The 12,752-nt window shown below is 37.7% G+C and overlaps 1 protein-coding gene across 1 annotated transcript in view; it reads right to left on the reverse strand.

Annotated features, from left to right (window-relative positions):
* LOC107100113 (tyrosine-protein kinase Tec-like) overlaps nt 1-12,752 on the reverse strand; it is a 41,857-nt gene that overhangs the window by 6,276 nt on the left and 22,829 nt on the right. Inside the window, exons 7-15 of the mRNA XM_015398482.1 lie at nt 8,883-8,948; nt 7,355-7,409; nt 5,371-5,453; nt 2,846-2,979; nt 1,624-1,698; nt 1,202-1,373; nt 490-706; nt 325-389; nt 102-234 (exon numbers count right to left, since the gene is read on the reverse strand). Of these exons, the coding sequence (XP_015253968.1) occupies nt 102-234; nt 325-389; nt 490-706; nt 1,202-1,373; nt 1,624-1,698; nt 2,846-2,979; nt 5,371-5,453; nt 7,355-7,409; nt 8,883-8,948 (1,000 nt within the window). The remainder of the gene's footprint in view (nt 1-101; nt 235-324; nt 390-489; nt 707-1,201; nt 1,374-1,623; nt 1,699-2,845; nt 2,980-5,370; nt 5,454-7,354; nt 7,410-8,882; nt 8,949-12,752) is intronic.

The raw sequence follows: 12,752 nt of genomic DNA on the forward strand, positions 1-12,752 counted from the left end.
ACATAAGGAAATGAAAAACAAAACAAAAAAATAATAAAATAACCAAATCAACTAGGTGAAAAAGTGAAAAGTATAATTTGATATCTGCTTTTTTAAAATGCATCCAGGTCCTCACCAAATGACCAGACGTCTGATTTGCTGCTGAATTTGCAGTAGTTAAAGACCTCAGGAGGAGACCACTTCACGGGAAACTTGGCGCCTTTTGTGCTGGTGTACTGGTTATCCAAGACGTACCTGAAAAGGCAGCGTTTAATGAATTCAGATTTGTTTAATGTATGCTAAAATAAAAATAAAAGCAGAATCATACCAAATACGGACTCCTACCTGGCCATGCCAAAGTCTGATACCTTTACCACCAGAGCGTCATTCACCAGACAGTTCCTGGCAGCCTTCAAAGGACAAAAAACATTTCATACATGTCTGACAAAAACAATACATCTCTGAGGTAAAGCAGCTGCAGTGGTGCAGGTGAAAAAAACACTGTAGTACCAGGTCTCTGTGGATGTAGCTGTTCGCCTCCAGGTACTCCATGCCCTCGCAGACATCAAGGCACATACTCAGCAAGGACCCCAAGCTGAAGCTGCCTCGCCTCTGCCTGAGAAAGTTCACCAGACAGCCTTGCTGCATGAACTCGGTGACGATGTAGATGGGCCTCTGCTGGCTGCATACACCATACAGCTGCACTAGCTTGGGATGGGACAGCTTCCTGTAGAGTAGGCAGAATAACAAAGGCTTAGTTTTAGAAATGGATGTCTTTGATCACTTATTAAAGAATATAAATTATTATTAAAGATGGAGGTTCAATTAGTTGTTTCAAAATAATCAAATTTTATTGTTTAGGTTCTCATTTTTTATGGTTTGCCAAAGTTTTCTTAGTTGTAATACTTCCCATATACCACTAGATGGCGACTATAGTTCATTTTAGTCACTACCATTAGTTGTTTCAAAATAATCAAATTTTATTGTTTAGGTTCCCATTTTTTATGGTTTGCAAAAGTTTTCTTAGTTGTAATACTTCCCATATACCACTAGATGGCGACTATAGTTCATTTTAGTCACTACCATTAGTTGTTTCAAAATAATCAAATTTTATTGTTTAGGTTCTCATTTTTTATGGTTTGTAAAAGTTTTCTTAGTTGTAATACTTCCCACATACCACTAGATGGTTTTTCTCTTGACTGCTCTGTTTACTGGTTCTTACATCATGAGTCTGGCCTCCTCGATGAAGTCCTCCTCATACATGGCTCCCTCCTTGATGGCCTTTATGGCCACTTTATGCTGAGCTCTCCACATGCCGAGCCTCACTTGGCCGTATTGACCGCTGCCCAGTTCCTTCATGAAGGTTAGCTCGCTTGGGTTGATCTCCCACATCTCTGCATAGACAGGTCAAAGGTTATAAGAAGGGATTTGCAGGTTAAGTCCAAAATACTCTGTGGCATTTCATGGTGCACAGCAGCTAACAGGACTTCCACATGGCTCTTCTTACTGTTCCTGGCTTTGAAGGTTTTCTGCAAATCTTCCCTTTTTATCCTCTGATCTGATCCCTTGTCCTTCTGATAAACTCTAAAATAAAAGCCACTAGTACCCTTTAAACGAAGCTGATCAGGTCAGGCGAGTGCTTACCGTAGCTGAAGCCTGCTGTTGAGGGAGCAGACTTGTCCTGCTTGCCTACAGGATACCTCAACCTGGCTGCAAGACCTGAAAAAGAACAAATTCACACAGAAGCGACAAATTAGCTACTATTTAACAATAGAGATACAGAGTTAAAGAAGTCAAAGTTTAATTTTAAGCATCTAATTAAATTGACCATAAGTCTCATTGAGAAAATGGTAAAGATAAGATTTATTAAGGATTCTTAGTAACAGATAAAATAAAAACAAGTTGGCATAATTAGGGAATAATAAATCAGCAGTGTTAAATCAAAAATACTTGATCACTTTGCTGTGATTGTATTCAGTATGAATCTGATGCATACTGACCCATGCAGAATACCATTGTTAAAGAATATTATATTCTATATAGGAGGATAGGTATTCCCAACCAGAATACTCAGCATATATTCTGAAAGGTAGTGAAAAAGTTGTATTTTTTTCTTTCCACCTTTATGTCCCCCCAAAAAATACGGTAATAAAAAATCTAAGTTTCAAACAGGGCCAGAATCCAAACTGATCCGGTTCTACAAAATCTAATCAACCTCCTTCTGACCAAAACCATCAAATGACAGCAATGGATAGGGCTGGGTGTTTTCGCCGAAGTCCTGAATCGATTCGATTTGGATTCATACAGTTGTAAATCGATTCAATTCGATTCGATCTGTTTTTACAATAATGAAAGTGGTTCAACTGTGTTTCAAAATACTCATGTATTTAATTTTTTCCTGTCACAATAAACACCAAGTGCAAACTTGTAAATCAAACAGTTTCAACTTGAGATGTGAATAAAACGTTCTCAAAAGTGCAACTTAATTGTGAAAAGTGAAGTGAAGCTTCACTCGAGCGAGCAGACGTGACACAGAGGGGACACAGCAGACGTGTGAGTTGCATTATCTCCACTGTACAAACCACACTTGCAGAATTGTCTGTAACAACTACAGAGTGTTTTCTGGTCAGCCCCGTTTGTTAATGTCTATATGTGCACCTGTCTGGCTTGAAGTAATCTTAAGTGCATCTTTCCTGCTCATTTGATTGTGAACATCATGCGTGTCACTATAAAACAATCGATCTAGACATTGATTTGGCAAAAATGTAAAGGAATCGATCCAAAATCGACTAAATCGAAGCAATGAACTCCACACTTGCACAGTTTTGGTGTTTCATATGTGAAAAGGCCCTGATGGCGGTGTTACCTGCTCCATTGTGTTTGTGGTACTCAATGAGTTCAGGGATGGAGTTGAACAGGTGTTTCTCAGCCAGGTAATACTGTCTGGGCGGGCCTCGGGTCTGCTTGATGTGATAATGTTTAATAATTGGACGTCCCTCCCTAAAACACAGAAAAAAGAAAAAAAGCTGAAAATAATAATTTTTTTCTTTGTTGAAAAGTTCAGATTTTTACTAGCCAACTTAAGTCAACTTAAATTGCCAACAGGTTCTTTACTTAAACCCACAACCTACTGGATACATGAACATTAAAGTATGTTTATTAAAACAAAATTAATATAGATTTACTCATAAAATCATCATGCTTTGATTTATTTTGCTTTTATGTAAATATTTGTATTTACATTTAATGAGCATTTATCCAATTTGAAGATTCAAAGCAAGGAATAAAAAATATTGCATTACGTTGCCTTTACTCTGGTATCTCTAAATAAAGGGACAATATAAAATGAATTCAGAACTTATATAGTTGGTAGATATTCCCTCTGTGATAAATTGGATCCCCAGCGGGTCTAAGAAAGTCTCAGAGGTTTACTAGAAACCAAACAGCATCATGAAGACCAAGAACAAAGCAGTTAATGGGGAAATCTGTAGTTTAACTCATGTTTAGGCTATAAAACAACATCCTAACTTCTCAGAGGGCTGTTCAATACATCAACTGAATAGAAATATCAAGATGGACCAACTAGGAAATTGAAGACTGAACGAGAAAAGCATTAATCCAGAAAACAACCAAAATGGAAAAATATGACATTGGAGAAGCTGCTGAGCTCCACAGCTCATGTATGATAACCTGTTTACAGGAAAACTATTAGCTGAACCTTCATCTATCCTGGTTTTAATGGAGAAACAAAAAGAGAGTTTAAAGGAAAAAAAGGCAAGTTGAAAATAAAGCAGTTTTTCTACAAGCTAGCAGGGATGCAAATAGCACGTATATAACAAATCTCTGTTTAGACCACACTAATGTTGAGCTTTTTGGCCAATAAACAAAACACTATGTGAGGAGGGAACTAACACTCTTTATACAAAGTGAAGGACAGCAGTGGCAGCATCATGCTGTGGGGGATTTTTTCTTTGGATGTAGCTATAAAGAGGAAAGTTCTAGGAGAGAATGTGTTTGAGGCCAAGCGGCCTTAACAACCGCCTGTTAGAATGAAAAGGACACATTAATAAAGACCAGTCAAAAATCAAATAGAACCTAAAACAGATTAAACCTGTATGACCTCATTCAGGAGCGGATTTGGGAAATTCGGGGCCCAAGGCAAAGACAGGCAGACAGGCCTAGAAATGTTAATAGAAAAGACATACATTGTTTGTTCTCGGTTTTGTCCCTCTCTTTCTTCTTTCTTGTTGTTTTCCTCTCTATGTTTTGTACTCAGCAGACTTTTCATGCTGTCTCTAAAGGAATAAAAGATTTTTTCCAATCACTAAGCACTTAGCTGATTGCCCCTTCCTGTGCAAAAGTAAATAACCCAGTGTAAATAAGCAGTGTGTCACAGTGAGCTTGACACAGACATTTTTGATTTATGCTCAATATTGAAGCGTGGTCTGTGCTACACACTGTGGGGGTGAGGAAGTGGGGGCGAGTTTAGTCCGAAGACGGAGGGACATGAGGGCCAAAAAGAGCGGAGATTCAGGTGGAAAAAGGGTCCCAGCGTTCTCGAGCACCTCGCTCTTTTAGCGGGTCAAACTTCACAAGTTGTTTTTTCGCAATTTCTGTCATAAAAACAAAACAAGCCGGCCTCCTGTCTGTGGTCAGCTACAGTTTTGGAGAGGAGCAGCGGAGCGTCTGTGGAGGGGGGGGACGTCTGGAGCCGAGGTATTGCATCGCACTCATTGCACTGATTTTGTGCAATATTCTTTGATGCAACTTTTCTACTTCTGTTATTTGCTGTTGTTTCTCAAAAAAAATGCAGAACGATATTACAGCTTTCATTGATTTATTTCAACTTTGAAACATTGTCTAGCCTGTAAGAAAAAAAATGAACCAATTAATCGAATCGTGGTGTATTGTTGACTATCGAAAATAATCAACTCGTTGGGTCAGGAAATCGATACTGAATCGAATCGCCATGATGGATGTGATTTACACCCCTACTGAAGGGCGGGTGGCAGAGACACACTTAATATCATAAGTGTTATGATGGCATTTCAGCCAAAGGATTTTTTTTATCAAAAACACAATAAATGTGCACAAATAAGGAATATTAACTATACATGAAAAATTAATTTATGGAACTTGGGGCCCTAGGCAACTGCCTAGTACTTCCTAATGGTAAATCCCCCCCTGGCCCCACTTCTTAACTTCTTAACCAAGACAAATGCTGGAAAGTAGGGTTGGGGGTAAGAGCCAAAGCAAACATGCCCAAAACGATGAAACTAATAAGGGGAAAGGTAAAAATGAAGAAGGAAATAAAGGCCTTTAGAGATAGATGAGCATTAATTTTGAACATGTGCCTTTACTGAGGTTTATAAAAGTAATAAAGATCATTACCCTGATCCAGCTTTGGTGTAAAGAGACACGGTGTAGGTTGAGGGATGGCTTGAGTCTCTGACAATGAAGGCGCCTTCTTTATCCTGCGGGGGGCGACAAAACACACAGAGAGGAGCTTAACATGTTTTAATGCATCTATTTAACTTCAAACCAACTGAATCACTGTGATCAGCAGCTAAACGGTCCGAAACAAAACCGCTGGACAACCAGGCAGAGATTTAGAAAGCAACATGAGACCTGGATTGTTGGTTTCAAAACGCTGAATAGCCGTCGTCTTGAATTCAAGTTTATACTGCAAGTTATTCTGTGAAAAGACTTTGGCCAGAGCACTGATCTGTATTTATTCACTGGAATGCTGACGGGCCGTTGGTAGAACTCCGTGTGGTGAAGTCACCAGTAAACAAGACGTGCGCTACAGCATCGAACAATGATGATGGTCTCATTTTCAGGAGGGGTTAGGACTTTTAAAATTAAGTTAAAGTTATCACTTTGACACACACTGGCTGATTCTTAGCATAAGTATCTTCTTTGCATAAGTAGATTCCTGTAATTTATGGTAAAAAATATTCACATCATGTTACATATTCAGTATGAAGTCAATAAATCATGTAATATAACATATGATAGAAATCATCACAACAAACTCAGTGTATTAATGGAGCATAATAATACTATAGTCAGATATTAGGAATATTACACACGCAAACACACTGATGATGTGCCAAAAGTGCTAAATTGATGATATAGATGTGATATACATAAATTGATTACATTGTTATGGCAACTGCATGACATTACAGGCATTTTTATGGCACAACTCAGTGAGAGTGGGGAGTACCAAGATGGCGGCAGGTGACTTCCAGTGAAAAAATAGAGATGAGTGGGCAAGAGGCAGGATTTGTTGAACTCATCCTGAGTCTGTTGCACATTTGAGCTGATATCTGAGATGGGAAAAGGATCAGAATGTCTTGACTGGAAGAGCCTGTAGATGTTGGAGAATTTTTGGAAAGCAGATATATTTTTTATTCCAGATTTTTTTAGTATCACCATTCTTAACCAGAGTCAGTTGCTTATCTCAATAAAATTCAGCAGATTGCTTATTTGACACAACAATGACAAGCTCCTGGTTTTTATTCCGATGGGCAAAATTTTAGGGAGAGAAGACTAAATCATGACTATTCAGATGCCCATTAGATCAGTGATGATTCATCCATCATGTCTGTTCTTCATTGGTGGAGAGGATCCTTAGCTGCAGTACATGGGGGTTGAATCCAGGCTGAGGTAAAAGCGCTCATTAAGACTTTTTCCTCTTCATCACTAAACAGCCATATGTGTCACATTTTGAGATTCCAAGCAATAACTTCTCGTATTATTAACTTTTTTAATACTAAATCAATGGATGGCTGGATGATTTATCTGGTGTAGGTACTACTGTAGGTTCAACATAACTGATAAATAGGCCGGATTTTATTGGATTTTTTTTTTTTTAATCAAGATTTATTGCTAGTTCCAGGTTATTTATTTAATTTTATATATATACTTAAATGTTCTATTAAAAAGACTCATGCAGGTCTGCCATGCTTAATCTTTGCAGCAGGAACACTATTGTCTTTTCTGTTAAACATATTCTGATTTCCACTGGTTAGAAATGGGCCCCTTGAGGTTTCTCATTTCCTCTTGTTGCCATGCGTTTTGTTTTCTAAATTTCATTAATGACGGCTTCATATTATGCGCCCGCTTTCCCTCAACTTTAATCAGAATTACCTCAGAGTTGAGTTACCTTGTTGATATCATCTGTACTAATAGCAAAAACCCTGAATATCACAAAGGCGAATAAGTTTATTCAGGTTAACTGCTAAGAAGAGATCAGATCACCCCTGGGATGATTAGGAAGGAGAATTTTCCTGTTTCATTTTTACGGACAGAAAGGAGAAAGAATTGAAGATTAGGAAGAATAAAGTGAATAAATAGGAATAAGACTGACCTCTTTCCTCAGCAGCTCCTCAGCCATGTTCCTATTGACATCTTTACTGAACCATCTGAAACAAACATCACCCCAACATTACATTAAGTCAACTAAACAACTGTGAGTGAATAGATCAAGTAAAACTTCACAATATATGCGATTGCTGTGGTTTTTAATAGAAAAAAAAACATGTTGAATAACAATGAATAGCAGAAAGGTGAGCCACTAAACCAATAACATTTCTCTCTGTGCAGCTGAGACACATACAGGTTCCTGTGTGTAGTTTTTGCACTAAAAACCACAGGAAAACAATAAATAATTTACCTCAACCATCTTTAAAGAAAACGGGTCCTAAGATTAACTAAATCACCTTTCTGTATGGAGATAAACTACTTTAGAGAGTTTACAAAGCAGGAAAAAAATATAAGGTCTACATTTTTAGAGCAGCAGGCCAGAGGATGGAGTTAAACATTTTTAAAAAATGACACGAAATATAGTCATGTGTGAGGGCCCCTGAAACTGAAGCAATACACCTCACACAAACTTGTTTCATGATCTTTGTGGGGCCTTTCCACCGGCCTCCATTCATCTCTACAGCCTAACCGTGACCCTAACACCTCAGTCCTAAACTTGACCCCTGACCCAAAAACAGGGGTCCAGGCATTGGGCCCCACGAGGAGAAGCCGGTCCCCACAATGTGCCATTTTCCCTGAAATTAGGCCCCAGAATGTAATAAAAAGTAGAGCAGGTAGACAAACAAATATAAAAATCCAACTATGAGGAAAAGTTCCCTACAGTTACTGGACAGGATAATCACCGCTTTAAGGTAATAAAATAATAATACTGACTTTTTAATGTTTAAACGAGCCTCTCCTGGTTTTATCTGATCAGTTACTGGAAAGTGAGAGTGGGGACATTTATGAAACACCTTTATTATCAATCCATAAATTTACTTAAGGTTAAACACAAAGCAATAAAAAATAAAACATAACAAATAAAAACAACTATGCCAAAATGATTGGCACCCCTGCTGTTTCCGCTCTGTGAGTTTCAGGCCATGTTGACCCATTTTCATAGCTTCTCAGAGTCCATGATGCCACATGCAATCCAACAGCGTTAGGGTAGATCCTCTGCTGTGTTCAGCAGTGAGGATAGAGTGTTGCTTTACGTAGTCGTCCTTAAAATCTGCTTTACCCTCCACTTTCAAACATTAAATAGAATAGTTTGAAACTGCTTAGGTTCAGCTAGAGGTTTGGGTTTTTTTCTGACTTGGTTTGTGTGCAGTTTTTATTCACCTATATCAACTCTAAATAAAGAAGACTTGCAGTGAGACCACAACATTCTGACTGAGCTGTTTGTCAGTTCGGTTAGCCGTCAGGCTGCCTTATAGCAGTCCTCCAGGTGATAACTGATAGATCTGATCTTTTCTTGTTGCAGCCACAAGCAGAGTGCGTTTATGAAGTTAATGACTAATCAAAAATGCAGAGAAGATTAAACACCACAGCATGATTCAACTTTGTACCAGGAAATATTTTAGCCCACTTACGCGTACTGCACCAGGTTCCCGGACCTCTTCTCCGTTACATAGTTGCTTGGGATATAGCCTTCCTCCCTGTGAAACAACACAGAGATAAACCTGGTGTAAAAAAGCTAATCGGTGCCAGACAAAAAAAAATTGGTGCACACAATTGAATTTTTACACAGTTAATTGAGAGCACAGAGTTCATCCTGCTGAGGTATTCGGGAAAAGATGTAATGCAGTAAGTAGCCATGCATACCTAAACTGGGATGACATCATCTGCCTCCATAACATTATTATGACTTATGTTCAGGTTTTTAATTAAACAGCAAGAACTGAAGCTTAAAAATTTTTTAAAAATCACCATTATAGTTTAGAATAGAAATTAATCTTACATCTAAAACACATGAGAAACTCACTTTGTCAAGTTTGAGTCCCAAACAAGCTGTTTTTTGTAAAGTGTGCAAAACCAAACTGCATAAATCACGTTTCTGGAGCAAACTTTTGCAAACAGTTTCATAAACCCTGCAGCTCAGCAGGAGAGGATGACTTGTGCTAAAAGTTATCCGATTTCCTAATTAAGGGGAAGCAACTATAGCAGTTCTTAAATCAAGGAAAAATATTATGAGGCAATTTCCAAAGAATCTAAAGTGCATCGTTCTTCAAAGAGGACAATTACTCAGAGGAAGACGCCAACCATCTCCAAAAAACAGATGATGTATGAGAAACCCTAAATGTAATATTCAGCTCACCAAATGGGTCAGTCTAATCTGAAAATAAGGAAAACTTTAAATCTTAAAAAAAAAAAAAGTGTATTTGCTCCTAATTTGAGCAGGTAATGAAGATGATCAGCCAAAGGAATGGGTATTTCTACCTTAAAATAAGAACAATAGATGTTATTCACACAAGATAACATAGTATTTACATGTAAGTTTGTTCCTAATTTCAATTTTTACTTGTAAACTATCTTGCTTTATTTTAAATAGTCTTCATTATCTGCTCAAAGACAAGATTAACAAAAATATATACAATTATTTCAAGGAAAATTGACTTTTTTTGTGCGTTGAAGCTTAATTCAAATTGGATCATCAACAGGTCAAAGATTCCAAAACAGAGCAGCACATCTAGGCTGAAGTGAAGATCTTACAATAATGTAGTCCAGACCTTAACATGAGCGAACAGTTGTGCTAAGACCTTAATGGAGGCTGTGTGGGGTCAATTAACAGATGCCAACCTTGGGTGACCCCAAATCCTACTGATTTTTATCCGATGTGACATGGATCTAAAAAGTGTGGAAAATCACTAAATCTACAAAAACTTAAACTGGAATCTTAAAAAATATAACTAAACAACAAAAACAAACCATTTGTTAAATCATTTTCTATTAGAACACAGATTGTTCTACGGAAAAACAAAATAAATTCACCTCTACATCAGTAAGAAAAAAAAAAAAATCCTAAAATGTTAACGATAACAGCTACATTAATTAAGCTGCACAACTGATCCCGTGTGAATCAGATTTAATGGCATAAGCATAAAGAATACTGTAAAGCAAGAAATACAATAGAATAAGTAAAATCTATAATAATACTCAGTATTAGGTTATCCACAAATCAGAAAAAGAGGGAGGACAGAGAGAGCATTGGTGGGACCGATTCAGCGGCCGACTGTGTCCCACTATGCGGCTCAGATAGAAGCAGCAAGAAAGAGCAAATAAATGCGTAATTCTAATGAAGGGATTTTTAATAATTAATAATTTTATAATCAGCAACCCCAAATCATAATTTTTGCGCTGAATTCTGAATGCTTGGGAACTCTGCAAATGTTTGCAAAAATATAAAGAATTGCAGAAGCAGAATGAAGCAGAGGGGAGCAGAGCTCCTCCAGAATGCAGTCAGATGGGGGGTATGGGAGAATTATCCTGCCATAATGCAAGAGCACATAATTTCAATTTGAGAAAAGAATTTCATCTTCTTGCACTCAAAACTTATAATGCTCACACTCAAAACATGCGCTCTCTCTCAAATATTTTCTCTTCTCTCTCAAATCTTTGTTTCTTCTCTCAGATTTAATGCTTCTTGCACAGATATTTTCTCCTCTCGCTTGCCTCCTTCTCTTCGCGCACAAACCGCGCTCTGCTCGAGCCTCAGTAACGCTCGCAAACCCGTAGGCTCTGCTTGCGGATTTTTTTTGCTCTCTCTCAGATTGGATCGGATCGTCGCCTAGCAACCTTTCCAGCCAATAGAACGACAGCCCCAGAAAGGGTGCGCTTGTCCAACTCTACTGAGTTACCTTACTCAGTAGTTACCTTACCGACAATAAAATGGCTTTTTAATTTAAAAGCTATCCATTTTCAGACGTGACGTGATGTGAACAGAAAACTCAGAGTTGCTCGTCAAAAAAAAAAAAAAAAGTTTGCTAGTCAGGGCAGATGCTAATTCTGCCTCCAGCAGAAATTAAGTGACTTTTCATTGGTGATTCTTGAATCGCCCTTTATTATTTCACAATTTATTGTCTGTAAGGTTTATCACAGGCACACTCAGTAGAGTTAGACATGCGCACCCTTTCTGGAAACATTAAATCTGTGAGAAGAAACAAAGATTTGAGAGAGAAGAGAAAAGATTAGAGAGAGAGCGCATGTTTTGAGTGTGAGCATTATAAGTTTTGAGTGCAAGAAGATGAAATTCTTTTCTCAAATTGAAATTATGTGCTCTTGCATTATGGCAGGATAATTCTCCCATAGGGGGGCCATTATTTTTTTAATGGGGACATATAGCGCAACAAAAATAAACGCATAAAAAAGGACAAACCAGGCAAGAGTGTTTTTTGTTTGGTATATTAAGTGAGCCACAAAGCCAATGTTTCAGACCCCTGATCTAAGGGATGAAAACTCTGATACTATCTTCATGCGACTGCAACTTAAAGCTGGCTGTAATGTCTAAAGAATTATTAAAGTATATTGCAAAGGCCTACTTTCCAATTTTCCATTGGATGAATCAGTTATAGTCTTCTCTCTGTGCATTTCATCATAAGATATTGATTTAAAAAAACAGTGCAAAAACTAGGTTACGATTTGTTCAAACCAGCATATTTTCCTTTCAGTTGAGCAGGTAGAAGAGATTTTCTGCCAATAAATTAGTATATTTACCCCTTAAAATAAGATATATAAGATATATTAAATAAAGGTATACTTATTTTTCTGATGTAAAATATAAATAATTTTCTTCCATTGGAAAAACTGTCTAACCGATCGGCTCAAATCAAGGGAAAAAAACACTTATAGCAAAAAAATATATACTTATATTTTAATGTTTGTAGTTTATGTTTTCATTTTATGGGGTCTAAAGCGATGAACACACGGAATCCGATTTTGCGTCCAATACAACAGAAAATCGTGTGGGAAGAGGTCGTGGCGTTTAGCGGTAAAGTCAATGGGGATGATTACAGCTGACACGATTTTACGCAAGGGGTAGTGCGTAGCTCTGACTGAGATAGACCGCAGCAATTCAGCAGTAAATTCATGAGTCTGACAGGAAGAGAGACGCAGTTACAGAGTAATACACATCGACTTTGGCGGAAAATTATTATCTGTTATTCGCACATTGAAACAGTCAGATTTGGAGTCGTACAGCGAATATAAAGCATGGGGGACAGGCTCGTACATAAACAATAAATGAAACAAAAAAATAGAATACTTTATCTATGATGGGAGTTTTGGAGGACAGGAAAGAGAAAAAAACAGTGATCCTCTTTGAGTATCACACAAACAACGAGGGATGGAAATCGCAGTTTATCACTCTCCTCAAGAAAAATAATAACTTTGACAAACTCAAACACAAATCTCCAACAAACTACCCAGATATTTCTCTGAAAGTCCCCTCACTGCCTCAGTCGTCA

The sequence above is a fragment of the Cyprinodon variegatus genome, unplaced genomic scaffold, assembly GCF_000732505.1.
Source record: "Cyprinodon variegatus isolate N-32 unplaced genomic scaffold, C_variegatus-1.0 Scaffold937, whole genome shotgun sequence".
In the NCBI taxonomy this organism is placed as follows: domain Eukaryota; kingdom Metazoa; phylum Chordata; class Actinopteri; order Cyprinodontiformes; family Cyprinodontidae; genus Cyprinodon; species Cyprinodon variegatus.